At 38.3% G+C, this 24,364-nt stretch overlaps 1 protein-coding gene across 1 annotated transcript in view; it reads right to left on the reverse strand.

Annotated features, from left to right (window-relative positions):
* Window positions 1–24,364, reverse strand: part of WDPCP (WD repeat containing planar cell polarity effector) — a 107,781-nt gene that overhangs the window by 68,720 nt on the left and 14,697 nt on the right. The window contains exons 6-10 of the mRNA XM_059828600.1: window positions 23,805–23,919; window positions 20,008–20,141; window positions 15,377–15,568; window positions 6,062–6,671; window positions 1,710–1,898 (exon numbers count right to left, since the gene is read on the reverse strand). Coding sequence (XP_059684583.1) covers window positions 1,710–1,898; window positions 6,062–6,671; window positions 15,377–15,568; window positions 20,008–20,141; window positions 23,805–23,919 — 1,240 coding nt within the window. The remainder of the gene's footprint in view (window positions 1–1,709; window positions 1,899–6,061; window positions 6,672–15,376; window positions 15,569–20,007; window positions 20,142–23,804; window positions 23,920–24,364) is intronic.

Raw genomic sequence — 24,364 nt, forward strand, 5'->3', positions numbered from 1 at the left:
CAGAGTGGATGTGCAAACTGCTACTGCTAATCAGAATTCCGTGTGGGCTTTAAAAGCAAAATATAACCTATTGTCTCATTAGGCAGACAAAATCTCCTTGATTTGCTGTTATTAACGTTTGTTTCAACTAGCCATTTCTGTATTTAGCAATAATGGTTCTTTATTTCCACGCATAGTTACATTTTATTTTATTAGGCTTGCTAGAACTAAAAGTGCTAACACTACTGTGTTAGGAACACAGGCAAACTGTTAGTAAATGAGGTTTTGTGTTATCTTAAATCTAGACAGTAAGATAAGTTAAACTTTAAAGGTATTTTCTTTCAAAGTAGCAGTCAATTTAGATTAAAATTGAATACAGCAGTACCTTTGCAAAAAAAAGCCATACTCTCTTGCCATTGCTGTTTTCTTGACAGCATGTTTTGTACTCCTGAAATATTTCGACCTACACGGAACATAAGTAACTACTAGCACAGTTATAGATTCATTAGATAGCCCAGCTTGATGTTGAAGGCAGAATAAAGATCTCAAAGATAACTGCCCCATTGCTATAAATAAAAGGTCCCACTGGGTTCTGCTAATAAAAAAGAAAACAAATTACCGTGCCAGATTTGTTAGATTCATACAGAATAACTCCTGGACAGAATAAAATTCCATCTGCTGTAAAAAGTGTTAGGGAGCTGCATGGGGGGAAGCACACAGGCATCTATTTATAACGTGCATACCTCTACAAGAGTTTCAAACCCAGCCCTTTTCATGGGTCCTTTTAAAAGCGTGTTTTATTTAGAATTGATATGCTATGTTTGCAATGCAGAGAATTTTTTAATCACATCCCCCAAAATGGGATAGCTGATGGCTTGGCAGCAATGTAGGACACCTTGGAGTTTTTCTATCATCAAACACGCCAGAATCCTGAGTATTCTTTCTTGCCACAAAAGATGCCTGGTCCCCAGCTGTCTGCCCGCTAGACTGGAGGATAACACCTTCACTAAATCAAGGCACTTCAAATCTTGAAGTCTACTGAGTTTCAAGATACACAGCAAATCAAGAGGAAGGCATCACACCGGGCTTCAGCGGAGAGGAGGCTGAACCTAAAATTCATCACTTCTTGTGAGGGACCCCGGCTACTGCTGCAGGGGGCCAGAAGATTACAGTGAGGACAAATGCTCTAATCCTAAAGGAGGCAGCAGAGGACAGTGTATTCAAAGCTTGTGGATCTTGTAATGAAAGCATGGCCCTTCAAAAGCACCTTAAAAACCGGACTAACATCTCTTCTCCCTGCTGCAGGAAAACGTCCCTCCTTAAGTTGGTGCTGTCTCAGCATGAATATACAACAAACATTTGAATCCTATATTAACTAACGTTAGCCGGTAACATAAGCTAAATTTATGTAATGTAATAAAGTTACAGCATATATGTGATAGTGCTATATATATTAAGTCATGCCTATACCATATATATATTAAAATATGCATTATTTTTAGTATCACTATTGATACAAACAAACTAAAAGGCAATCAACACACTGATCCAGATTTTATTGAAATGACTTGTCGACGTACGACATTTGACGATCAAGTACCGTAATCCATCCGACTGCCTGGATTCTCACTTTTGTCTTCTTTATACAGTCAACAAATACATTGTCATAATCCACATATGAATCACAAAGACAGCACAAAAATACATTAAAAAAATAATTAGTCCCCTACCTTCTCTGTCTGGTGTAAGCTTCTGTTTAAGAAGGTGATTGACAATGGCACTCAAGCACATGAAACACTGACGGCCCATCGTGTTCCAGTTCATGGTGTTGAGGACATTAATTGCCTCGTGTATCTCATCATAACGAATGTACTGGTGGATGATTTCCACAAGGCCCAGCTGTCCTTTTGTGATCACACCTTTTACAGGAAATATTAAAACCAAAGGTAGTCTTATGAGTATCTAAACCAGTCGCTGACTACTTTTCAGCACAGTTAAAAATAATTGCCGTTGGTTAAAATTAGAAAGTTTAAGTTAATGGGTTTCACTATTAAATTTTTATGTCAGACAGCTTCATATTATCTTGGTACATTTAGACTGCGGGTGCTTTGGACAGCAGAGAAAAACCGTCAGTGAACTTCACACACGGAGGTTGAGCGAACATGGCCAATGCCTGTTAGTGACAACATCATGTAATGACGTTTGTTTTAAACATGGTAGAAAAAGCTTATTCCCAGTTTATCATTATTGTATTGGAGGTAACAAATTCGTGTTCATAGCACCTCCTTCCCGCAGGGAAATACTGCTGGACAACACTAAAAAATAGCATTTCTCTCACAGAAACGTACCTACAAACACAAGTTTACAGCAGATCAAACTTCAAAGAAGGAGTTACTCTATTACTCTCCATATTGCGATTGCTCTAGATCTTACTTCTAGCTTGGCAAAATTCTCTAAGCGAGGCATTTCTTCTGTGAGGGGATATCATGAAAGATATCAACATCTAGGGACCTCAGACCTGCAGAACTTGCACATGAAAACGAGAACATGCTTTCCATAAGGGAAAAAAACGAGCAACACATCACCCACTCCATGAGAGCGTGATTTACCTACTGCACTCAATTGCTGAAAAGTAGACATTGAAAGACTCTCAATGTTTCTTGACTTGTAGGTCTCAGCGTCTGAACAGAAAAGGTGGCTGAAAAGCTGCAGAGAGTGATGTTATTCCTTGTCTCTGCCCAGCCAAATGATGGTGTGACATAGGCCATGCGCGGCATTTGAGCAATTCCTGCTTGCTTTGGGTCGCTGTGCTAGAGTAGTCTTTATCACTACTGCTCCAGGTATCAGAATGAGACCAGAATAAATATACTGTTCCCCTCCTTTTAAATAAAACCATAATGTTATTTTTTTATTTTCTCAATCTATAGTCTCATGTTGATAGTCAGTACTAATTTTAAGGAAAAAATTCTGATGAGAAAGGGAACAAGCTGAATTTCAATACTGATACTACAGCTGTAGGATGGCTGGGGAAAAAAAGTCTGGTAACAGAGAAAAGCAGACCCAATATATAGAAAGCAGACCTCTCAAAATTTTCATAAATGTAGTTGTGACTACTGTTTATGATGTAAAATAAGATTTGAGGGAAGAAAAAAAAAAAAAAAAGGAAAACTTCCAACTATAGCTCGAGGACAAGTAACCTGCTGAGAACTTGCATATACAGATCTGATGCTTTGGGGGAAAAACCTTACATATTTATTCTTTGTAATAGAGAAATACTTTAGATTTTTAGTGTCATTAAAGACAAGACATGGTTGTCTATTGTATTTCACTTTACATTTGCATGTATTAAAGCCTATGGACATTATACTGTGTGTAATAGCCATGTTTAACCTGTGTATGTGTGATAACATCTAATTGTTATGGTGGAATTTATTCTTCTTAAATGTTTAGTGTTTTTAAAGTATTATATAAGTTAGGCAATCTTCACATTAATCACTAAGTGAAGATGAAAATACTTATTTGCATGCTAATTAAATATAATATTATATTTCAAATGCCTTTCAAGGCCAGCAATGCTGAACCACTGGCACCACTACCCAGTTTGGCATTATCCAAGATCTGGGTTGACATCAACGACAAGAAGCCGCAATGCTTTTGAAAATGAATTTGGCATCAGACACCAAAAATATTTGCCATTATTGTTTGAGAGTAAATTTAATATGAATCTTTTCCTGAAATAAATCTGGCTAGACAGCACGATGGAGAATTCACAGATCTTGTCCAAAATCGTAGTATGTCAGCTGGAAGGTAAAACCATATTTGCCTATTCTCATTAACATCGTTTCTTAACAGACTTTTATGGGAAACAATTCCAAGCCATGAATTAATTATGGATTTTATTTCAGTCCTGAATGCCTGTCTGGGTTTTCCTGTCACGGACCCCTAAATTTTCAGTATAATTTACATTTGCAGTGTTTCTTAAATAACAGAGACCTAAAAACTGCTGAGGTGGGGAAGAGGGGCCGACTAATCAACACGGCATTACCGTGGCAAACGGAGAAGAAGAGGGTTAAAGCTGAAAACCGGGGTGCAATAGAGAACAGCATATTTTTGCACAGCGGACTACAGAGAGGGAGGAAGGGAGGGATAGCGAGAGCTTTGCCTTCTTCCTAGAAGAGATTTTACAGTAATTATACAGAATGAATTTTAAAATGTGATAACTCTCAGCTGTAGAGGTCAACATCTTCCCATTTGGATGCTTGACTTCTCCTGGGTGGTGCGCTTCCAGGCAACCTGCTTGGGAAAAAGATGTGACAGCCAACTCACTGCCTAATTGATTTAGGAACGGTGCCCAGGGAGACAGTCCAATTAAGTTTACAAGCTGGCAATTAGCAGGAAAGGCCTCTAAATCCCTGCACTGAGAGCCTGCTTGCCTTCATAAGAACATAAATGTGCTAAAGATAGCAAGGGGAAAGCTGTGCTTTCTGGAAAGCTGTTGTGAGAGAAGCCCACAAGGGAGGACTGAAGAAAAGCAAGGTAGATGTGGGTAGAGTGCCTTCTGCTTGACAGGTAAGAGGTAATTTAGAGGGGTTTTTTTAATGGCCAACATGCACAAAAACATCAAATAGCTGTTATAATTAGTGTTCTGGGGTACTCTGCAACTATTAAACCTGTCATTGAACATAATGCAGCTGAATTATCTCAAAATAAATGATAACTTGTAAACAGTTTTTTAATCGTATTTTTGGATAGTAGTAATAATCTGGATCAGCTCTTTTAAAACTATACAACTATAAGCCAGTCCAACATTTTTGTTGCTAACATCCTATTATATTAATTTACCTTTTTTGCCGTGGCAGACTTAGTTAAGTTTTTTAAATTCAGTCTTTCAAATGTCTAGCTCTGCAGTACTTTCAGACAGGATGCTTCCCCACAAAAGCACATGGATGTCTCAATCGGTAAAGAAATAAAGTAGATCTTCAAACCTTACTGTCACCTAGTTTTTTTTTAAAAAGACTTCTTCCTAATCTCAATAGCTTTATACAAAAGAATCATAAAAAAACTCCTGTAAAGATCTACAAAGGCAATCCTGTTTCCTTGGGCAGACAATGGGCAAAATGCTGAAATTTTCCAGGATGAGTACGTTCGACATGGCTGTCTGCCCTGCTGAAACACTGCCTTGGTAGTCAGAAGATTGAAGCATGATTGTTTTTTTAGCTCTCACAGTGGGTTTGCACCACTGTAACTTGCCTGACTTGAATGGAATGAATACAGCTCTCACCGATGAGCAACCGCAGGGGTTTTATTCTTGGTTCAGCCCCTGACTCGTTGTGTAACTCTTGGGAAGCCTTTTAGCTTTCCTTTATTGCTTCTTGTTATTCTATTTGTAAAGTGACGATAGTTATGGTTTTACTGTCTTAAAGTCTCCTTACACCTAAAATGAGAAGTGCTATATGGATTCTAAAATTAGTATTATTACTACTTCTTTTATTCACAACTCCTGGGAAATTAATTGAGAGACCAAACTTCTCTGAGCGTTATGAAAACCTTCCTTCTTGGGTGAAAAGTCTTCAAGGAAAGAAATGGTGTTACTGCATGTACTAAAGTCAGGAAGAACAGAGTACTGGGACAAATACAGATTATAATGGAAGGGACAGGTGCATCATACACACAGAAAAATAATTTAGGAAAGAAAGTGGCATTACTATCCTATTATTAAAAATAGCTTATTTTAGCTTGTTAGGGGTATTACTGCAGAATGAATACAATTCCTAAAATTATATACTACAGAATAAAAGAATTTGCAGTGTGAGAAATTGTTCTGCTTTATTAGAGTAGCAGGGAACATAATGGGACCCTGATCCAACAACAGATCAGGGTCTTATTCTGTCAGACCCCACATGAAAAGAAACATAACGAACTCCTTGGTCCACATCCTCAGATATCGTTGGAACTACGTGCTTTTAAGGCTACAGTCCCATATATCTAAAATGAGGGTGTTGCTTTCAAACTACAAAACACTTGTGAGGCACAGACGTTTCCTTGAGAGCTCAAGGTTCAATAGATGGGCTCAGTAACTTACCGAGTTTAAAGTGAAGTACTCCTAAGGGTCCTTTGTCGAATCTAACCAACAAAAGATCATGAATATCTCTGCCGTCAGTGCTGGCAGACGCAACTTGAGGAGCAGCCCACTGGATCTGGATGAGGCTGCTAGGCACGTCAAAGTGTTTACTGAATTGCAGAGTTGCCTCAGGTGAATAGTCTTGTGCTAAGAGCTGAATTTTAATTGGGGACAGTGCTGTGTCAAAAACTTGCAGCTCCCCTTGAGAGCTACCAACCATGAATATGGCTCCGGAAGGGTGGTAGGTTATTAAAGCAGGCAACAGTTCTGCTTGGGCTAACAGAGTCACTTGGTTGTAGGCTTCGTACAGAATGATCGACGAATCTTCACAACCCAGGACTAGTTTGTCTTCTGTAACGTCTCTGCAACAGCTGATGGCCTTGGATCGTAGCGGTATTCTGGTGACTGTCGCACACTGGATTTTGTTCCTCACGCACTTGTAGACGCAGCTGTCAGCCATGGGCTCTTTGTCCGGGGAGACGGAGTGCTCTACTGTGTAAACTTGATAAGGCTGATTAGTGCTGAAGCTAGCATCGAGTGGATCCCATTCTGTACGGACGTAACTCAGAACCTGAAAAAAATCCAAAACGTTTTGGTAGTCGTTTGTAACAATTTATTCTTACTTTGATGATTTAAAAAATAGAGTGCTGCAAATACGCTTTCTCATGGGTCAGTAAGCTAAAACAAACACACATTTTAGAAATGGAGTTGTAAAATCTACTGGTTTAACTTTTAAAAGGTTAATTCCTTTGATTAAAAACCCCTGCAATACAGTTTGAGCCCTATTTGTTTGTCATGAGTATCTAAGAGGCTAGCAGAATAGAAGATAAAAGAGGGGATGGTCCTAACAGTGTTGGTAAGAGAAATGAGCAGCTGACTGATATAAAAGAATAACTGATTATTCACAAGTGGGGTGGGGGAGAAATCCCAACATTTCTGGAAAAATTTCTGATAGGTTACTCTGAGCATCACATGTAGAGGATTTTTGATCATTTGCTCTGGGCCATGGTAACAGAAAATATTTCACTGTAGTGGTAGAAACAACGGCATGTTTAAACAATGTATACTATACATTGCCAAATGAGTAGGTGGTAGATGTTCTTTGGTGCCATATAGCTTTAGATGCAGAATAAAGGAATCTGTGATAGCAGAAAAGGGGGACCATTTAGGGGCGCTTGAAGGTTGAATGAACTGGAAGAAGAACACAAAGCAGAATATGATACAAAGACAGCAGCTGGCAAGGAGCAAGAATTTGTAGGGTGGAAACATGGGAAGTACCATAAAGTGGTGGAGGCAACAGTGGAGACCAATGAAGATTCATGTCCTATAATATATGGGTTTGAGCGAGAGGTGGTGCACAGGACTCGAGCAGGGAAACTGTGGGAGAACTACCAGCTGTAGGTAAGTTGCAGATTAGCTTATGAAAAGCTATTTCTCTGAAAGAGAAAGAAATCCAATGTCTCTAGAAGAATGACAGTAGTGGAAGGCAGTCAGAAACTTGCTGGTGTTTGTTCATGCAGAAATGAAGAGTGAAAGGAAAATGTCAAACTGAGCCAAACCCCACCCTCAGGTATACCCACAGCATTCTTCACACTATAAACTAAAGCTGCTGACCTGCCACTAATTTTGGAAACCCCTTCTTTTGAGCCCAGGTGGTATGCAAGTACCATTTACACAGAAAGGGGTAACAAATGTGATTAAAAGGCAGAGGGAGGGCGAGGGAGGAAATCTGGAAATTTCCGGTTGAAAACAGAAATGCACACATAATGTTACAGCAGTTTAAATTTGATTTCCACAGATCACAAGACGAACTGAACATATAATTTAGCCTTTCATCCTGCAAAGGAGGAGAATAAGAAATTAAGCTTTTTTTTGCGTACCACCCATTACTTCAGAAGCAACCGATGAATTTATAAACAAGTTACTCGGGATGTTCATCAGACTGATTGGGATGTTTTGTTTTGACAGTTTACTTATTTTGTCAGCAAAAGGGTTTCTCATGCAAAAGAAAGAAAAAAGGATTATTGCAATGCTGTGGCTGCAAACCAGCTGCTGGTTAATAGAAAAGTCTTAGCTACTTTAAGAGGAGTAGTCAGGGACATGCAAAGAACCACTTAATGCAAAAGCTTCTAATAGAGAAGCCAATGCGTCCAACTTGTGAAAACCAGATAAACCGATTTCAACAGAGTAGCAATCAATGAATATATATTCTAAAGAGGAAACAAAAAATTAAATTATATAGTCTGCAAAACATTTTCTCACCTCCACCATTCCCTCACCAATGACTTAACCTCTGCAAGTAGTCATTTATGCCCACAAGATGTGCAGTGGCTAGTGTGCAGATGTTAGAACCGCTGAAATGTGTGGCTTATTAGGGTGTTAAATTGCATAGCAAGGAAACCCGTAAAAGAGGTTATTGTGGACAAAGGATTACTGTGACCACAAGCTCTCTAACCCCAAATAAAGACAAAGTGAAGTGTTACTGTTTGTTCTGCAGTTTTCCCTAAGAGTATGTATACAGACACAGGTAGGTGCCTTTCAAATACGTGAAATAGAAATCTTGCCCAAGCAAGTCTTCAAAGCTTCCATAACTTCTGTGAAATGAGCCTTGAGGCCCTCTGGGACTCAGATTTCTGTCTTCCTGTGGCAGGTTTCAATGCACTGCATTATTCGTCTACATATTTTGATCCAAAACCAGTGTTCCTCTCTGGACATCTCCTCACAAGCTACAAGAAAGTCATGAAGATCCACACAATAATCAAGCCTATGAGAGATGAAAGACTGAAAGCTTTCGGACGAGAGACTGGCCTTGAAGGTTAAGACAACAGAGAAGAAAGCACGTAAAACATGGATTTTACAACTCCACAGGAGTGAGTGCTGGAAAACAGCAATGGAGATAGTCACAGAAAAATAAATGTTGTCATCTGATCCTTTGAGAGTCAGCAAGCAAACTGAATACAATTAATAATTTTGCTCTGCCTCGTTAGAGCAAAAGTGGAACAAAACGTTGCTCACTACTTTGAATTGAAAACAAAGTAAAATCTTGTATTTTGGAAGTCTAACTTATTGAGCCTTGAGACGAGAAGCTTCCTAGCTTCCCATAATTTTGAGAGCATATCCTTGAAATGAAGACCAGGGTAGGGCTGGTTGCTGTATATAACACAATTCTAAACTAGGAAAAAGTTCCTGCAAGGAGAGAAAGACTATTTTCTGCATTTCAAAACATAAGTTTTCACATAATGTTTAAACAAATGAGGCTTAAAGGAAACTTTCCTAGACACTACTGTTCCTATTCTGGCTGAAAACAAGAGAAACATTTCTCCTTAGATTGGAACAGATAAGCTGCTTCTCATGCATCAGTGGACTCTTGGAGGAAGAGTACCAAGCCGAGAGACCTCTTTGTTCTGGTTTCCAGTTTTGCTGAATGTAACTGGTATTTGGCACACTGAAGGGGAAAAAGATGGATATTCTCTTTCATCTGAGAGGGAAGATTTGAGTTTCTCTGTCAGAAATTACTTCTATTATTAATTCTTCATGCCGCTAACTGCATGCAGAGAGACATACAACTACAGAACTTGTTAATAAGGCTAAGATAATGCTTTTGAAAAATAAGAAGTCTAACAATCAAAACACCTTTTTTCTTTCCAAGAAGATGGTACTCCATTACCTGCCAATTGTTTTTCTATCTGGTAAGTAGCCACACGCTAGTAAAGGTAGCGCACAGAGTGCTTTAGCAGTCCATTTAAAGGAATCCGCTGGGATTCCTTCCCGGTGAGCAGTAGTTCTGTGGAACCCTAAAGGGGAACATTAAAATAGCAATATATCTTTAAGTTATCAAAACATTTGCTTGGGGAATGGGATGGCAAAAGCCGGAGGAGTTCCCTCAGCAGTGGGTAGGACAACTGTAGGATTTGTGGAGGAGGGGACAGGGCAGCGGATCTCGAAAGACAGAGAAGTAATATCACATGGCGGGGTGTATAATCCCCTTCAACGTTAAGTGCTTTCCGTAAATCTTAGACTCGGTGCTTAGCCTTGGATTTCAAGGGAAGATTTCTGGAAGTACTTTGCATGAAGTAAAACCAATTACTTTCTGTAAAATAAATAGATAAATGATAAAAAAATTTAAAAGTCCCTTTTAGTTTTGTGACATGTACGCTACAAAAAAATAGCAAATGCTTTTAAATATTGTCCACATAATTTATGCATATTTCCCTTATTGCTGTGACAGTCACGCACCACTACTGCACTTCTATATTGTTTTCCCCTTGCCTGTGCTCTGCATCGGCTAATCTGCAGTATGAGGGATACTCTACCTGTCAAGTTCTCAAATCCCAGAGTTGGAAATCATAACAATCCAAGTAAAGGAATCTGTTAACCTTTGTAAATAAGGGGCCTCAGTTATGCCAGTTAAAATACTTTCTTTCATTTTATGTTTGAAAGAAATAATAGCACTAGCTTGTGTGGGCAGTATCACGCTTTGCAGTGCAAATCTTCGAACACTTAAAATTAAGTATTTTGCATAGAGTGCTGGGAAAGGATAAAGTCCACATATCAAACCAAATAAGAGTTTTAACCAGTAGTTCTTAAGCAGAAAATTGGCTTACCAGGCAGATAAAAAAAAGAAAACAAAAGAAACAGAGAAATAAGCTTGCTGTGACTGAATTGTGTGTCTTTCAGATGAGAAAAATGTTTGATTTATTTTACGGATGTTAAAAAAATGCTTATTTAATTTCACGCAGTGAGGCTCCAAATAACAACAAACACTTCAATTAGAAATGTAGAGTGGGAAGTGTAGTACGCACTAGAGTAAAATAGTTTTAAATACAGCACTGTGAAGATGGAAGAAAAAAAACAACCCTATTTTTAAAGATTTCTAACATAAAAATGCAAGGCTCCTACTCTAGGTTACTTATTCGGCTGCATTGTATTTACAGTCCCACACGCAATCTTACTATTTAGACCTTCAGCCAACATGTATTCTTATTTTCTTTCAAAATTTATCATCATCATCATCATCTTTATCCCACACTGAACTTTTAACCCCGTGTGACACCATGGATTTTACATTCTTTGCTATACGTGTGTGAGAGGTATTTCAGCTATTCAGTCACACACCGGAGCTGTTTTTCTGGGTGCTACAGTAATTGCAGGATAGCTCACTCATAAACCATCTGCTGTGTTTATTTCACGAGTTTGAGGCACAATGTGGAAGCAATAGCTATTAAATATTATCTCTTGGGAGAAAGAAAAATAATATTCGCTCTCAGGCAAATTATTTCTTCCACAAGATTGAAGTATAATTTCAGTGACTCGCACTAGCACTAAATGGAGTGAAAATAAACACGGCAAAGACAAATGCAAAGTACTACAGTAACTGAGCCCCGGCATCATCACCTCCTGTTAATTTATGTTTGCAGAATAAAGTTCATGTTGATTTTAACATGACTTTCTCTCAAAGCATTTAATCCAAGGATGATTTCACATCAGATCCTATTTATTCATAGCAAATTGTTTGAAATGATTTCTGGAAGATTCCTCTTCTGGTTTTGAAATCAAAATACCAGCATTATCTCCACGGGGAGACAGTTTAAATAACATCCTTGATCATTGGTACTTTAACAAAGGAGAAAGAAACCACTCCCAAATAATTAAATAAATAAATTGGAGAATGAATGAGTTCACTGGAGGAAACCAAAGCACTCAAGAAAGCAGACAAAGGTTCAACAAAGAGTCCTGCAGCAACATGCATGCATGTATATAAATGTACGTCGCACACCAAAACAGTGTCATATGTTAAAGAGAAAAGCACTTTCATTTCTTCAGGGGACGATTCCTCATCAGATCTCACAGCATTCAACACAGCAAACACTGACCTCAGTGAAAAAAGTAAGGGAGTAAAACAAGTCAAGATTTGCAAGGAAAGAGTTCTTTCTGGATTTAAAGGAATAATGTCTACCTTTAGCCTTAATAGTAGCAAATGTTAAAACGTTAAGTGCCACAGCACAATTCAAATCAAATTTATAGAGTATTTGAAACGTAAAATGTATTTCCTCCACTAAGTTGAAAAGCTGCTTAAGTACCCCAAACGCTGTGTGCGCAACGGGAATCACCCCAGTGCCCAACGTGCGTTACAGGATATTATCACGACGAGGGGTTGAGTCGCCTTGTCCCAGCGCTACTCCTGTCCTCCCCCTGATAAGCACTCTTCTGGTGGGCAGCAAATACCACTCAGAAAACTCTTCCAGGGAGGAAGGGGTGTCACCTAAGCGCCCCATTTACCTTTGCTCCGCCACAGCAATAAGAGCGTCGGCAGCCGGCAGATCTTTTTGTGGGTTTCGTAGGTCAGCGGCAAGGTGCTGTAGAACGGCTGTGGGTAGCGCCCGCTCATTTCCTCGGGCTTGGTTTCCTTTTTCATAAACCCGATATGCCAAACAGTTCTTTACGGGCTAGACATCCAGCAATTCCTGCTTTTCTCTAAATTCTAGATAATAATGCTGTTTTTATGTAAGCGATACTACTATTTTCAGTAAAATGTTGGTGGTATTATTTTACTACACTTCTTTTTGATAAATGCTCTAAACTGTATCAGTTCATGCTTCTCATTCTTCTTCTGTTGACAATAATTATTTACCAGGAGAAAATTCATATTATGGGTCAAATATGATAAATATGGATTTCCTTTCATGCATAGTAATGGATGTCATGTTTTTATTCCAGGTCTACACTTGAGGAACACTACAAATGGTAAGGGAATAGAGGCAAAGAGAGGCAAGCAAGCATGCGTACAGAAACACTGTATTTTTGCGGTATCTGACCTAGAGAGTAACTGTTTAGAGGCTGTCTAGAAACACTAACTATGTTTTTGCTCATGTTTAAGCTATCAAATGACCCTCAGAAGTTAAAGGTGTTAAGGCAAAGTTCCCCTCCAAGACTCTGGAGGGGAAAAATGTACTTCAGTTAATTGCAGATTGGGGATTGACACTACTTCTAGAGCTGCTGGGTTATGACATCCCCCATCCGTGCACGGGAACTTAACTACTGCCCATGAGGAGCGCTAGAGAAATCAAGGGAAAAAAACCCTAAAACCCAAACAGTACCGTAGGTTACTCGTCATGGATACACAGGGGAAGCGTATAGGCAGAGTGTCTTGAGCCTTACACAGCAGCCCACTGAGCATCCAAGAGGTAAGTACATGGAACAGACTAATCGACAACCAGCAAGATAGTTTGTCATCTGTACATGACTAACTTTTCCATAGCTCCGGCATAGTGCTTGGTATTTTATTGACAAATACAGGAAAAGAAATTTCATCCGAAGATCTTAGAATTAAAACAGACAAGTACAGGCAAAGAATCAGAAAAGGGAAAGCAACTGAACAGTTAAATCTGGCAGTTCTGCTCCTAAAAATAATTTTCTTATATTTATATTACAATATGGGCTAAATTAAAAGGATTATGAGTTTAGGCCTAAAGGCTCAGTGAATGCTTATTATCATTATTGTGTTAAGCACCAGTGATGTGCTTGGGACTATACTAGACAGCCTCAGCCCTGAGCAATTTAGAGTCTAAACCAGAAAAGGATAAAACAAGGTGTATTGAAAGATGCAGAGTAATGCTGTAATTTGGAAATCTCCCTATAATATATAAAATGAAACGGAGAAAGCTTTAAACTGACAGGGTGGTTTCTGTGAATTTCTTAGATGAAATGAGTCTCTAAAAAACATCTCCAAAAATAGAGATTGCAAACTGCTATGTTGGGATTAGGGAGCTTTCTGGAAGACGTGGGAAGGAAACAAAAGGCATATGGGAATGTCGCTGCCAGAACCTGGACGTACGGAAGCCATGGCAAGAATTAAGATCTGAAATGGTAGTAGGATGAAGTTTCATCATATCAAACTGGCCCAGGGACTAGGCTGAAAAAACTTACAAAGAAGAGACACACGTTTTAGCTACCCGAGTAATTTTTATATGTGATTGGGCATAGCTGCAGGGGGAATTGCGAACTGCAGGTGTGTATCAGGCGGCGGAGAGAGATGAGTCAAAGATGACCGCTAGTGGAGAGAGGTCAATTGAAAAGAAGTAAAGGAGGCAGAACTGGAGGTAATTTAAACTTAAATTCTACAGCGACTAATGACCAAAATAAGAAAGAAAGGCTGTCTCAACTACCTTTTCCCTATTGCTTTCAATGTATAGAAAATCCCAAGGGAAAAAAACCTCACTGAAATTAATATTATTTATCAAAGTAATAATTCCAAGATATTAAAACATTTACATCTTCCCTAATTAAAGAGAACAGGATGTTGTTTATAAGAGCAGCTTATTCTAAAGTGTTACTTAGGGTTTTTCCCTACAGGGAAATAGCCTGTAATAGCTACTGCAGAACAGCTATTCCACAGCTGATCCTCACGTTTGTGCTCTTCTCCCACAGTCAGTGCCTTTTTAGTCCGTATTAGCAGTGGCTTAAGCTAAACTGAAAATAAAACTCCAAATACAGGAGCATCTACACAAGATGCTAGTCCAGAACAGCTTTTACATTTTAAATTCAGGCTCCAGTTCTTTTCAGAGTATGCCCAGATAGCTTCATTTTTACGTTTTCACCTAACATAAAAACTGGATTCAAATATTCTTACATAGATGAAATAAAAATGAAATAGATGAAATGGAAACATCTGCCTAAAAAGGTAAGCTAAGCAAGTGTCAGGAAGAGGGTCAGCTTGTAGCCTTGTTCTGACTTGTAGCTTACAGTCCCACCTGTAGATGGGGAATTTTGATTTTTTTCTTTAAGAAAAAAATTGGTCCCTGATTTGATCAATACTCCTAGCAACAATTTAAGCAGCGTCTGGGTGTAGCTAAAATTTTATAATAAAACACTTAAAATAGATGTAAAATGCCTATCAGTTAACTTTGCAGACAATGTAAAATAATTGCATTAGACAAGCGTGCAGCAGCTACAGTTTCTTACTCAGGTTAGTTTTCTAGTGCTACTCCGACACTTTTCTTTCCAGTGTTAGCAGTTCCAAAGCTATTCCATTATAAAGACCTAACTTCCCTGCATTTCTCAGATTGCCAGTTTTGAAGTGAAAATAGTAAACACACTAACTAAGGTGCTCTTTTCATTAAATAACGAACCTTTGTTTTTAAGACTAGAATGGCTGATCTTCCTTTCTCCTGTTTTTATCACGTCTGTTCTTTGTATCTACCTGAATACACATTTACGTTGACTAGTTATTTCTTTAGCAAACCCGAAAAATCACGTAATGAGAGTTCAGCACTTTACCTCCAGTTTGCCATGTGCCCAGCCTAACAGCAATAGGTTGGCTCTGTCCCTCTCACAGGAAATAGGAGACCAAGGCCATGCTCCATCACTAGTTGCTGACCACCAGCAAATGACCATATCTTGCATACAGTTTATTGCCAGGTGCCGTTTCATCCTTCTACCTTCTGGTCCAAGTATATCAACGTAAGAAATCTGATGGAAGAAGAAATGCAGGAAATATTTGAGGTGATAATATAGCACAGTAGGAGCAATTGGGAGCATTTACTTTGGTGTGTGAAGGAGAACGTATACATACACAGAGGACTGCGTACGTATATCTTCATATAGGCTGTCTGTAAACGTAAAAAATATCTCCTCAGACAGCAAAAGACATGCTCACACTTTTATCTATGGGGAGGGGATTGGGAAGGAAAGGAATGTGAGTTAAGAAGGAATTTACTGCCATGACTCCAATCAATACCAAAATGTACAGTCATGGTTGCTTGACAGCATCGACCTACACATAGGATTTAAGCTTAGCCATATTAAATTACAAGTTCTGCGAAGCTGACCAGGGAGCTAAGGCTAGTGTTTAAGACATAATCAAATATTAAATATATTCTACAGTGTTTGAGCAAACATATATCTTTCTTTTTCCTCCCCAAATTAAGGAATCCAGATACAAACATCCGCTTTGCAAGAGAATATATACTTTTCTGCATAATGTGGATGAGCTACAGCATCATGCGTAAAGTTTATGCAGCTCTTGAGAATTGTGCCTCTTTCTCAGGAAGGATTTGTGGAATTTATTATTCAAACTCTGTTATTTTGGAGCATGGTTATTTGAAAACATGAGCAGTGCACCATCTGGGTGACACATGCCAAGGAAATATAGATTGCACCGCATTTCTGCTTAAGGAATTAATGGAAGGTTGATAGCTAGGGGAAAAAAAAACTATCTTGCCATTGCTGGTCAGCAATAATCGAACCACTTTCTGGGGATTAAGCGCATGGCTAAGCCTACTGGACCAGACACTAGCAAAGGGCAGGGGGTCTTCTTATCAGAGAAATGCTTCTGGAGCCAGTCTCACTACATGACAGATTGCTTTCATATTCCTGTCTGCAAGGCAACAAAGGATGGCAGTAATGCGATAATGCCAGAGTGCAATGGGTGTTAAGAACCCGTTGCATTTATGTATTGTATTTAGTAAATAATCAGGCTCATCCAAATTGTGATCTCACCACTCAACCAAGGCCATTAAAATCAAGGTTAATACTTTAATAATCCTTTGCTGTTTTTTATATGGTCAAAAAGAACCCTTTTCTATTTGCATGGTCATAATATTATTGACCTCTTCATCCCCTGAATACACATCAAAAGGAACTGAAATCAAAGTAATTACCAATGTTGTTCTCTCACAGTAAACATTTAACTCCTTGTACTGTCTCCTCCTTCAGTAAATTGAAATGGATTAAAAAACCCACAAATGGGAAAAACTTGCTAAAGGTCAGTATTTTCAGAATATCCTGTGTTTTACCTGTCAAAATACTCTTTAGAAGTGTAAAGATAAAACACACATAAAAGTTAACAGCTGGCTGATACTTGAATTAAAACTACACATAAATCGTTATTTTGGTGATATGCCATTTATTAGGATGGAAAACCACAAATACTTTCAGATATTAATTAGTGCTGTATCGCAGCGTTAACTGTTATTAACAATTTCACATGTAATAACAGCCACAAAACTTCCGTAAACCTTTACGTCTTGCATTAGACACAGCACTTCCAAACACGGACTAACGCCACTGAGAAAAGGCAAATGATAATAGTTGTTTTTATATTTTGCTGGCCTTCAAGACTGTAGTGATTCATACAATAAGTCTTCCTTTCTTTTTTCAAAGTGTAAATAAAATAGAAGGTGGTATCGTTTAGAAAGGAAGAGGATAGAGAAAGTATTTCTTCCATTTAGGTATGTATTGTGTAAAGAAAACAACTTTTGGATAAATATCAAGCTGTGAGGAGGAAAGCATGGTTGACTTGTTCTTATTATTAATAGCACTCTGGCAGCCCAGTACTGCCTAGCGTTCCCTGCCAATTTTGCCCACCATGAGGCTGGACAGTGAACTACGTGAAGTTGGCTTCTGTCCAGGTACCAAAGAAATGACAACGTAAATATGACAGAAATTTAATTATATTGTTACATATGATTGTAAGCAAGCATTTTCCTCATTGTAGAAATGGGAATTTAAACCCAAATATTACGTACATTTCTCAAGGCTACACCGAGCGTCAGAGGCAGAGATGAAGGCTACACTCAAATTTCCTAAATCTTAGCTCCATATTTTAATCCCGTGGTAGTTTTATACCAGTGCAAGCTAGCTTTTAATTCAGTTTCTCTTGGAAAAAACCCAACACTTAAAGCGTGTATTGTTACAAGTTTGCACATTTGCAATTGAGGCCCATCTTGTGTTTCTTTTGTTACTACTGATAGTGACGCTACTGTTGACTGTGTCTGTGATCTTTTAGCTTTTGTAAGTTTGACCAGAAGCAGCCACGAAGAACTCTAACTCAACGCAGAGAGCTGACATAATATTATTGCAGTAGTGAATAATACTTTCTGCTGGCTCACACTGGTGCAATTTTGAAGATAATAAAAATTATATTTAGCTGCCTAACTAAGCAAGCCTCACACAAAAGAACATTCAATTAAAAAATGCAAATGCCTTTTTTTGGCTGGCAAAGAAATAATCCATAGTGATTCCCACTGATTTCAAGAGAAAGCAAAGTTAACATTGGACATGGAGGCGTTTCTAGAAGCTCAGCTGTGTCAGCAAAGAACTGAACATAACAAGCCTATTAAGGAGGACAGCAGATATTTCTGGTTTCCTAGGGCAGAGAGAGTGTTCTATGGATTAGGCTTTCCTTCTTTCCCAAGAAAAAAACACCATAACCATTAGATCCAAAATATGCCCAGCAATACCTAGAATGAAAATATATTTTCTAAACTTAAATTAAGCACGGAGCTATGGCCCTCACAATTAAATGACGAAGGCAGTCTTCAGCTCACCACAGCTTCTTCGCTGAAGTTTAGAGCTATTAAAAAAACAACCCCACACCACCCTTGCTTCTAAAGCACAACCTTAACAAACACCATAGGCCAGGCACAAGCGCCCATCATTTTAAAGTAAACTACGTATCAGCTCAGTTCCTGGTGAACAGTGAACTGTCTCAAATCCACGTTATAGAGGTTGGATCAATCTCGCAAACACAAGTCATTGCTGAAAAGAGGCCCTGAACTGAAACAGCCTGGAAAATGTATTAGATATTCATCCTAGCAGAAAGTATTTCTACCAAGCAAGAAGTTAAAATGTTATACGGCAAAACTTAAATTAAACACATCCTTAAAAAGCTTGCCTTGCAGATGCAAACTCCCTTATGTGAGGAAGCAAATTACTGAGGGGTTGTCAAGGGAAAATATTTGCTAGCACAAGATTGTTTTCCTTAACATTTATCCAGTCTGAAATAAATACAAACTCTCTCTTTTTCCTTACTACATCTTTCTACATTTCCTGGGCAAAGGCTTGTCTCTTCTTCATTCTCGCAGTGAACTGGATGCAGCCCCTTTCCTACTCTGCCTGTTCAAAGTTAATTGTCTTTGGCTGATTATTTTTGCATACTGTTGTAGCACCAAGCACTTCCACCTCAGGTCAGCCACTGCCCTGATGTCAAAGAGCTTATGGTCAAAATAAGTCATGTCTACACAGCCCAGTTCATCCAAGACAGTGTAATTCAGCTTGAGATGAGCTGGTTTCTACTGACATCCAAGCTGGCTAGTTTAAAGCCAGCTCAGCTACCTCTAAACTACCTTTCAGCTACTGCTGTGACCGTGGTATAGACACACCCATACATAAAGGGCTGGAAAAAAGGAGTATTTTAATCTTCACTGTGTAAGGAGTGACTTGAGATACAGAGGCACCAAGTCACTTGCCTAAGGTCACATACGTAGTTTGTCAGTGGTGAGAAACTCAGCTTCTGTATCTTGAGTCCTAGCTCAGCGGCTTAATTGTAAAACCAACTCTCCCAACAATACGATTACTGTAACTAGAGGGAAAATTAAGCTTTCTGCAAAGAACTACAACAGTCTCAGAGCTCAGACAGATGACTGAATTATCATAACTTCATGACTTCGTGTATATCAGCTGAGCCATAGTAATTGACCATGCGTGCGTTTTTAGCCCACAGCAAACAAGAGGTAAAACACATTAGCTTAAATCTTTTACACTGAGGTTTACCATTACAGATTTTGCTTCATGCTTGTTAGATGCTGAGAATGTGCAAAGGGTCAGTTACTGCTGCTCAACTGACACAAGGTAATCTGTTAAGCAGGGGTAACTCAACTGTGTGTCTGAGCCCTTAACCTAAATACAGTAGAAAATTGGATCCCTTTTGGCACAGTATTTTAACTCATTAACTCAGAATTCCACATGATTTTTTTTGACTTTTCAATAACTGTCCTTTTTAGAATTTGAGCTGTTCTGATCAGTTATATAAAGGCTTGCAATTTATACTGCTATACGAGATCAGCGATTACCGGTGATTCCTAATGTAAATTTACTGCAGTATTTACAGTCTCCATTGACAACTATACCTTAAAGTCCAAACAAGAAAGTTTTTCCAGTCTTTTGTTTACATCAGGAGAATCCATCTTCTTTGTAAACTGAATAAGGCACAGTTGGTTATGGTCCTCAAATGACAAGATGATGAAATTGTCTGTAAGAACAGCTGAAAAACAAATAAAAATTGTCACCACTGTAATACCTGTTTCCGGTAACAAAACAAATTACTGAACCCTCCACTGAGACATTGCAAAAAGCAATTTTTTCAAGACAGTATCTGAAATATTACACGGAAGCCTCTGTAATCTCCTAAAAGACATCAACGTGTCATCCTGCCAGGACCTTCTTGGAAATGAGAAATAAAGCCTAGGGAGTACTCTGATTACATAAACCTGAATAAATTATCTCATATCAAGTTACCACTACATTCAAATATATCTTTTAGGCCCTTCCACATTCATTTTCATCTCAGTTCAGCCCTCAATATTTTTTTTCTTATGGTAACATCCACCAGTATTTCGGAAACGGACCTAAGACAGCGTTACTTGCGTAAGGATGATAAATGCAACTTGGTACTTGAGGTGTGTGACATCGTAAGGTGCCGGGTGCTGCTGCAGACACCAAGGAGGCCGTTACACACAGGATTGTGCTTTAGAGGGGTTATGAATTTGTTGAAAGTTTCACACTGGGGTACCCAAACAATACAGGTAACCAAGACAGAAGAGACTCCCTTGGAGTCTGGAAAAGTGCAGTGGAATCCCTGCTGTTATCATAAGGGGGTGCTAGATCAAAATAGTTCAATATAAAAGCAAATAACTAATTTGACAATGAAAATTAATCAAACAATAGCATCTAGGATTTTTTCCAAGTGTTATCTGGTTATTCAAGCGGTGCCGTCAAGAGAATGACGTGAGTCGTTGGGGTAACTAGTACCAGATCACTGAAGAATTGTTAATAAGAATCAGGTCTGAAGCAAAGCTAGCAAGCTGTTTTCAGAAAGTAAACTCAGAAACCTCTGCTAAAAGGAAAATGCCAAGTAAAGTGGAACCGGATTTAAAAACAAACAAACAAAACCCTGCGGAACAATCCCTGAAAAACAAAAAAAAAAATGCATTTGTGACTAATATCCTAGGTCCTTAAATGTATTTTATATATCCTTAAGTAGATTGACAGTTTAGTCTTACATATGAGCAGTGAAAACTGGCTACTTGGCTTTGCTTTGATTTAGTCTGATTTACAACCAGTTCCATTTTCCTATAGTCATGTACTGGTCCAGTGCTGAAGTATGCAAATACTGAAGGGGGAAGTTTAAAGCCAAATAATTGCCTTTGAAATGTAACATTAACATCAGCTTTTGGAGGAAAAAAAAAAGAAATGGTGATAAAGTATCTGACATGGTGAGTTAGAAGCTGTAACTGAGATCCTAAACAGACATGAAAATTCAAAGCCACTGAGTACAGTATCCTCAATACGTACACAGGTCATGTATTCTGGTATCCTCACAGACATAGGTTACATTAAAGATGACCTACAGCGCACCTCAGACGCTTCTGAAATTTGTTTTGGTTGAAGGAGAGAAAGCAGGATGCCAAGATCCCTGGGAATGAGACCAGCAGTCCCTTCATTTTCAGGATCCGTGGCTGTCCGGGGCAGGGGTGGAGACCAGACCGACATGAGCGCAACGATGGGCGCAGTGAGAGCGTTACTCAGAGAGGAGCCATACGCTGCCGAGTCACAGTACCCCAAAAGGCAGGCAGCGTAGTTAGTACTCTATCTACTAGTCCTGCCACTCCGCAGTGCCACAAAATGATTTAGAAAAAGAGAAATACTATTTCTTTTAGCAAAGCAATTTTTCTGTAATTTCTAATTAAATTTATTTTTTAATTTTGCCTCTAGATAATAAAAATCAGGAGGACTTTATTAGAGGCAAGAGGATTATAAACGCAATCTTAATTCTGTATTTTGTGCACACAATCTGACCTTTATTCCAAATGTTAGGAGGGCATGCTACTCTGAGTTAGAATTACACGACGTTTCCTAAGTAATTTTGGCAGACTGTAATCTTATCTGTTCCTACATACACACAATTGTTAAGTAAGAACTATGATTTTTATACAGGTTTCTTGTATTAAATATCAAATGTCTTTTGGCCAACTTTATAATCACAACCCTAATTCCAACCTAGATTTGGAAAGACATGCAATTATATTGGATTAAAGTTAATTTATTCGAGGACAACATTATGTTGTGGTTCTCACATAAGGATAGTTCAGTATAAAAATTAGTATTCTGAACACTATTTGCACGGGTAACAAAAGTATCTTCTTTTGTTGTTCATGAAAAAACCCCAACGCATTGCAATGACAGGTATTGCGGGTTTTGTTTTTACTGAACAATAGCAATTCTGTTTCACCTTCAGACATGGGTATTGCCAAACGTGGAGGTTTAAAAAAATTATTGAATAAGTGAAAATAAGGACAAACCATTACATAACATTATTTATAGCAGTTTGAGTGGTATAACTGTAGGAAAACATATTTGTTGCTTTATTATTGCTTTAGTTCTAAGCTTTTTTCATTAGCAGTATATTTTTTAAAAAATATTCATATTTATATGACATATTAAGCCAATGTAAGGCAAGATATGTATAAATTAATTATATATTTATTACTTATGATTTTTTTTTAAAGGCAGAGTATTCTAAGTTCTACAAACAGCTTCAATTCAGGTATAACTTTAGCTTCCAAGCTTTCCTACTTTTTGTCACCTGAAAGTATGAAATCCTCCCTCTGGAAACAGAGGGCAGAAAAATCTGAGATTGAATTACCGATCTAGTCACTTAAGTGAAGAGTGAAAAAACGGAGTCAAGACATTAAGTGTGTTTTACACTCTCTGTGTAATTAGTTGATAAAAAATGAGGTTAGGGTTAATTGTTCTGATACTAAAGATTCTACTAACATACTTACATTAACGCTATTTTTCAAGACTAAACTACAATATACTGATAAGAAAAGATCGGAGGGACCTAGTATTGCGGCTTTCTTAAATAACCGGGCCAATATTCAATAGATGCCTAGGTATGGAAGAAAATAAATCATTAAAGATGAACGCTAAATCTAGCATATATTCTTATTAAAAGGATGTAATTTGGGTCTATTTTTTAAGAATCTGGAAGATCATGCACATGTAATTTGGGTCACACCGAAATTCCATATTCTTGATCATGTAGACGCCAAGATACTGACACCTGGCTGGGTTCGGAATGGCGCTCCGTAGAGACACATTGAAAAGGCTACAGTCGTACTATAAAGCTGTTGAAAAGTGGTACATTTTCATAAGTTTTCTTCTGCATTAAACGAACACTTCATTTTTAGCAGTCACTAGTTAATAACAATAGTGAGAGTCTGGAAATCTAGAAGCTAAATCAGAACACCTCCATGTAACTAATGTTATCCAGCCTTTTCTAATGAGTAAATATTTTAATAATAATTATCCCATGTAATTAATCAGTTGGCTAATGTTCAGTTCTGTCCCATTTTCCCACTTACGAAATAAACATGACAAGTTCAAATGGCATGTTCACAGTGATTAAAATGTGTAAGAAACTGAATTTTAGAAACCCATTCACTATTTGACAAGCCTGAAAACTTTGATGTTAAATATTATTCTTAAAGTGTTCTCAGTCCTGAGGGTTGTAACTACGGCTTTACATGCAATTACTTGTTGTGTTTGCAAGTCCCCAGTGGCAATAATTAGTCTACCTGTTGACACACTGTTTCTCTACTCTATTGTTAATGTAGGCAATTGATTTGCACGTGGGTGTAATTACCGTCACTGATGGTGTCGGAGATGAGCTTCCCCACCAGGGTCCTGTCAATCACCACTCTCTCCAGCTGGGGCCCAGAAAGGCTTAGGGACACCAACACCCCCGAGTGAAAGAGGAGCTAAGGCCAAATAGTGAGAAAACAAGACATCAAGAATCATTATCAATAAAGTGAAACCTTCCAAGGTACATATTAGCAGCTGCCCATTACGGAGAAATCTAATTTTCAAAATTACAAGAAAGACTTATCGTTGATGTGAAGATGTCTCATAATGACTTTGAAAGCTTTTTCAATGAAAGGGAGAGGTGTAATATGACACTGAATTATACAGGTAGAAGAACCACAATTGCTGAATACTTGAAGAAGATGCGTGCTAAGTCCCCAAATGTTGCAGAAAATGTACTGACTTAGTTTGTTAAAAACAGAGATAAAACTCCTGTCCTGAATGAATAAAGGGATGATGCTGATCACTTGATCATCACGGACCTGATTTTTTTCTGTGTAAAATATCTGCATAGTCTGCATGAAAAAACACATAAAGTTGGGCTTCATGTAATTTTATATT

This window comes from Gavia stellata, chromosome 23 (genome assembly GCF_030936135.1).
Source record: "Gavia stellata isolate bGavSte3 chromosome 23, bGavSte3.hap2, whole genome shotgun sequence".
NCBI lineage: Eukaryota > Metazoa > Chordata > Aves > Gaviiformes > Gaviidae > Gavia > Gavia stellata.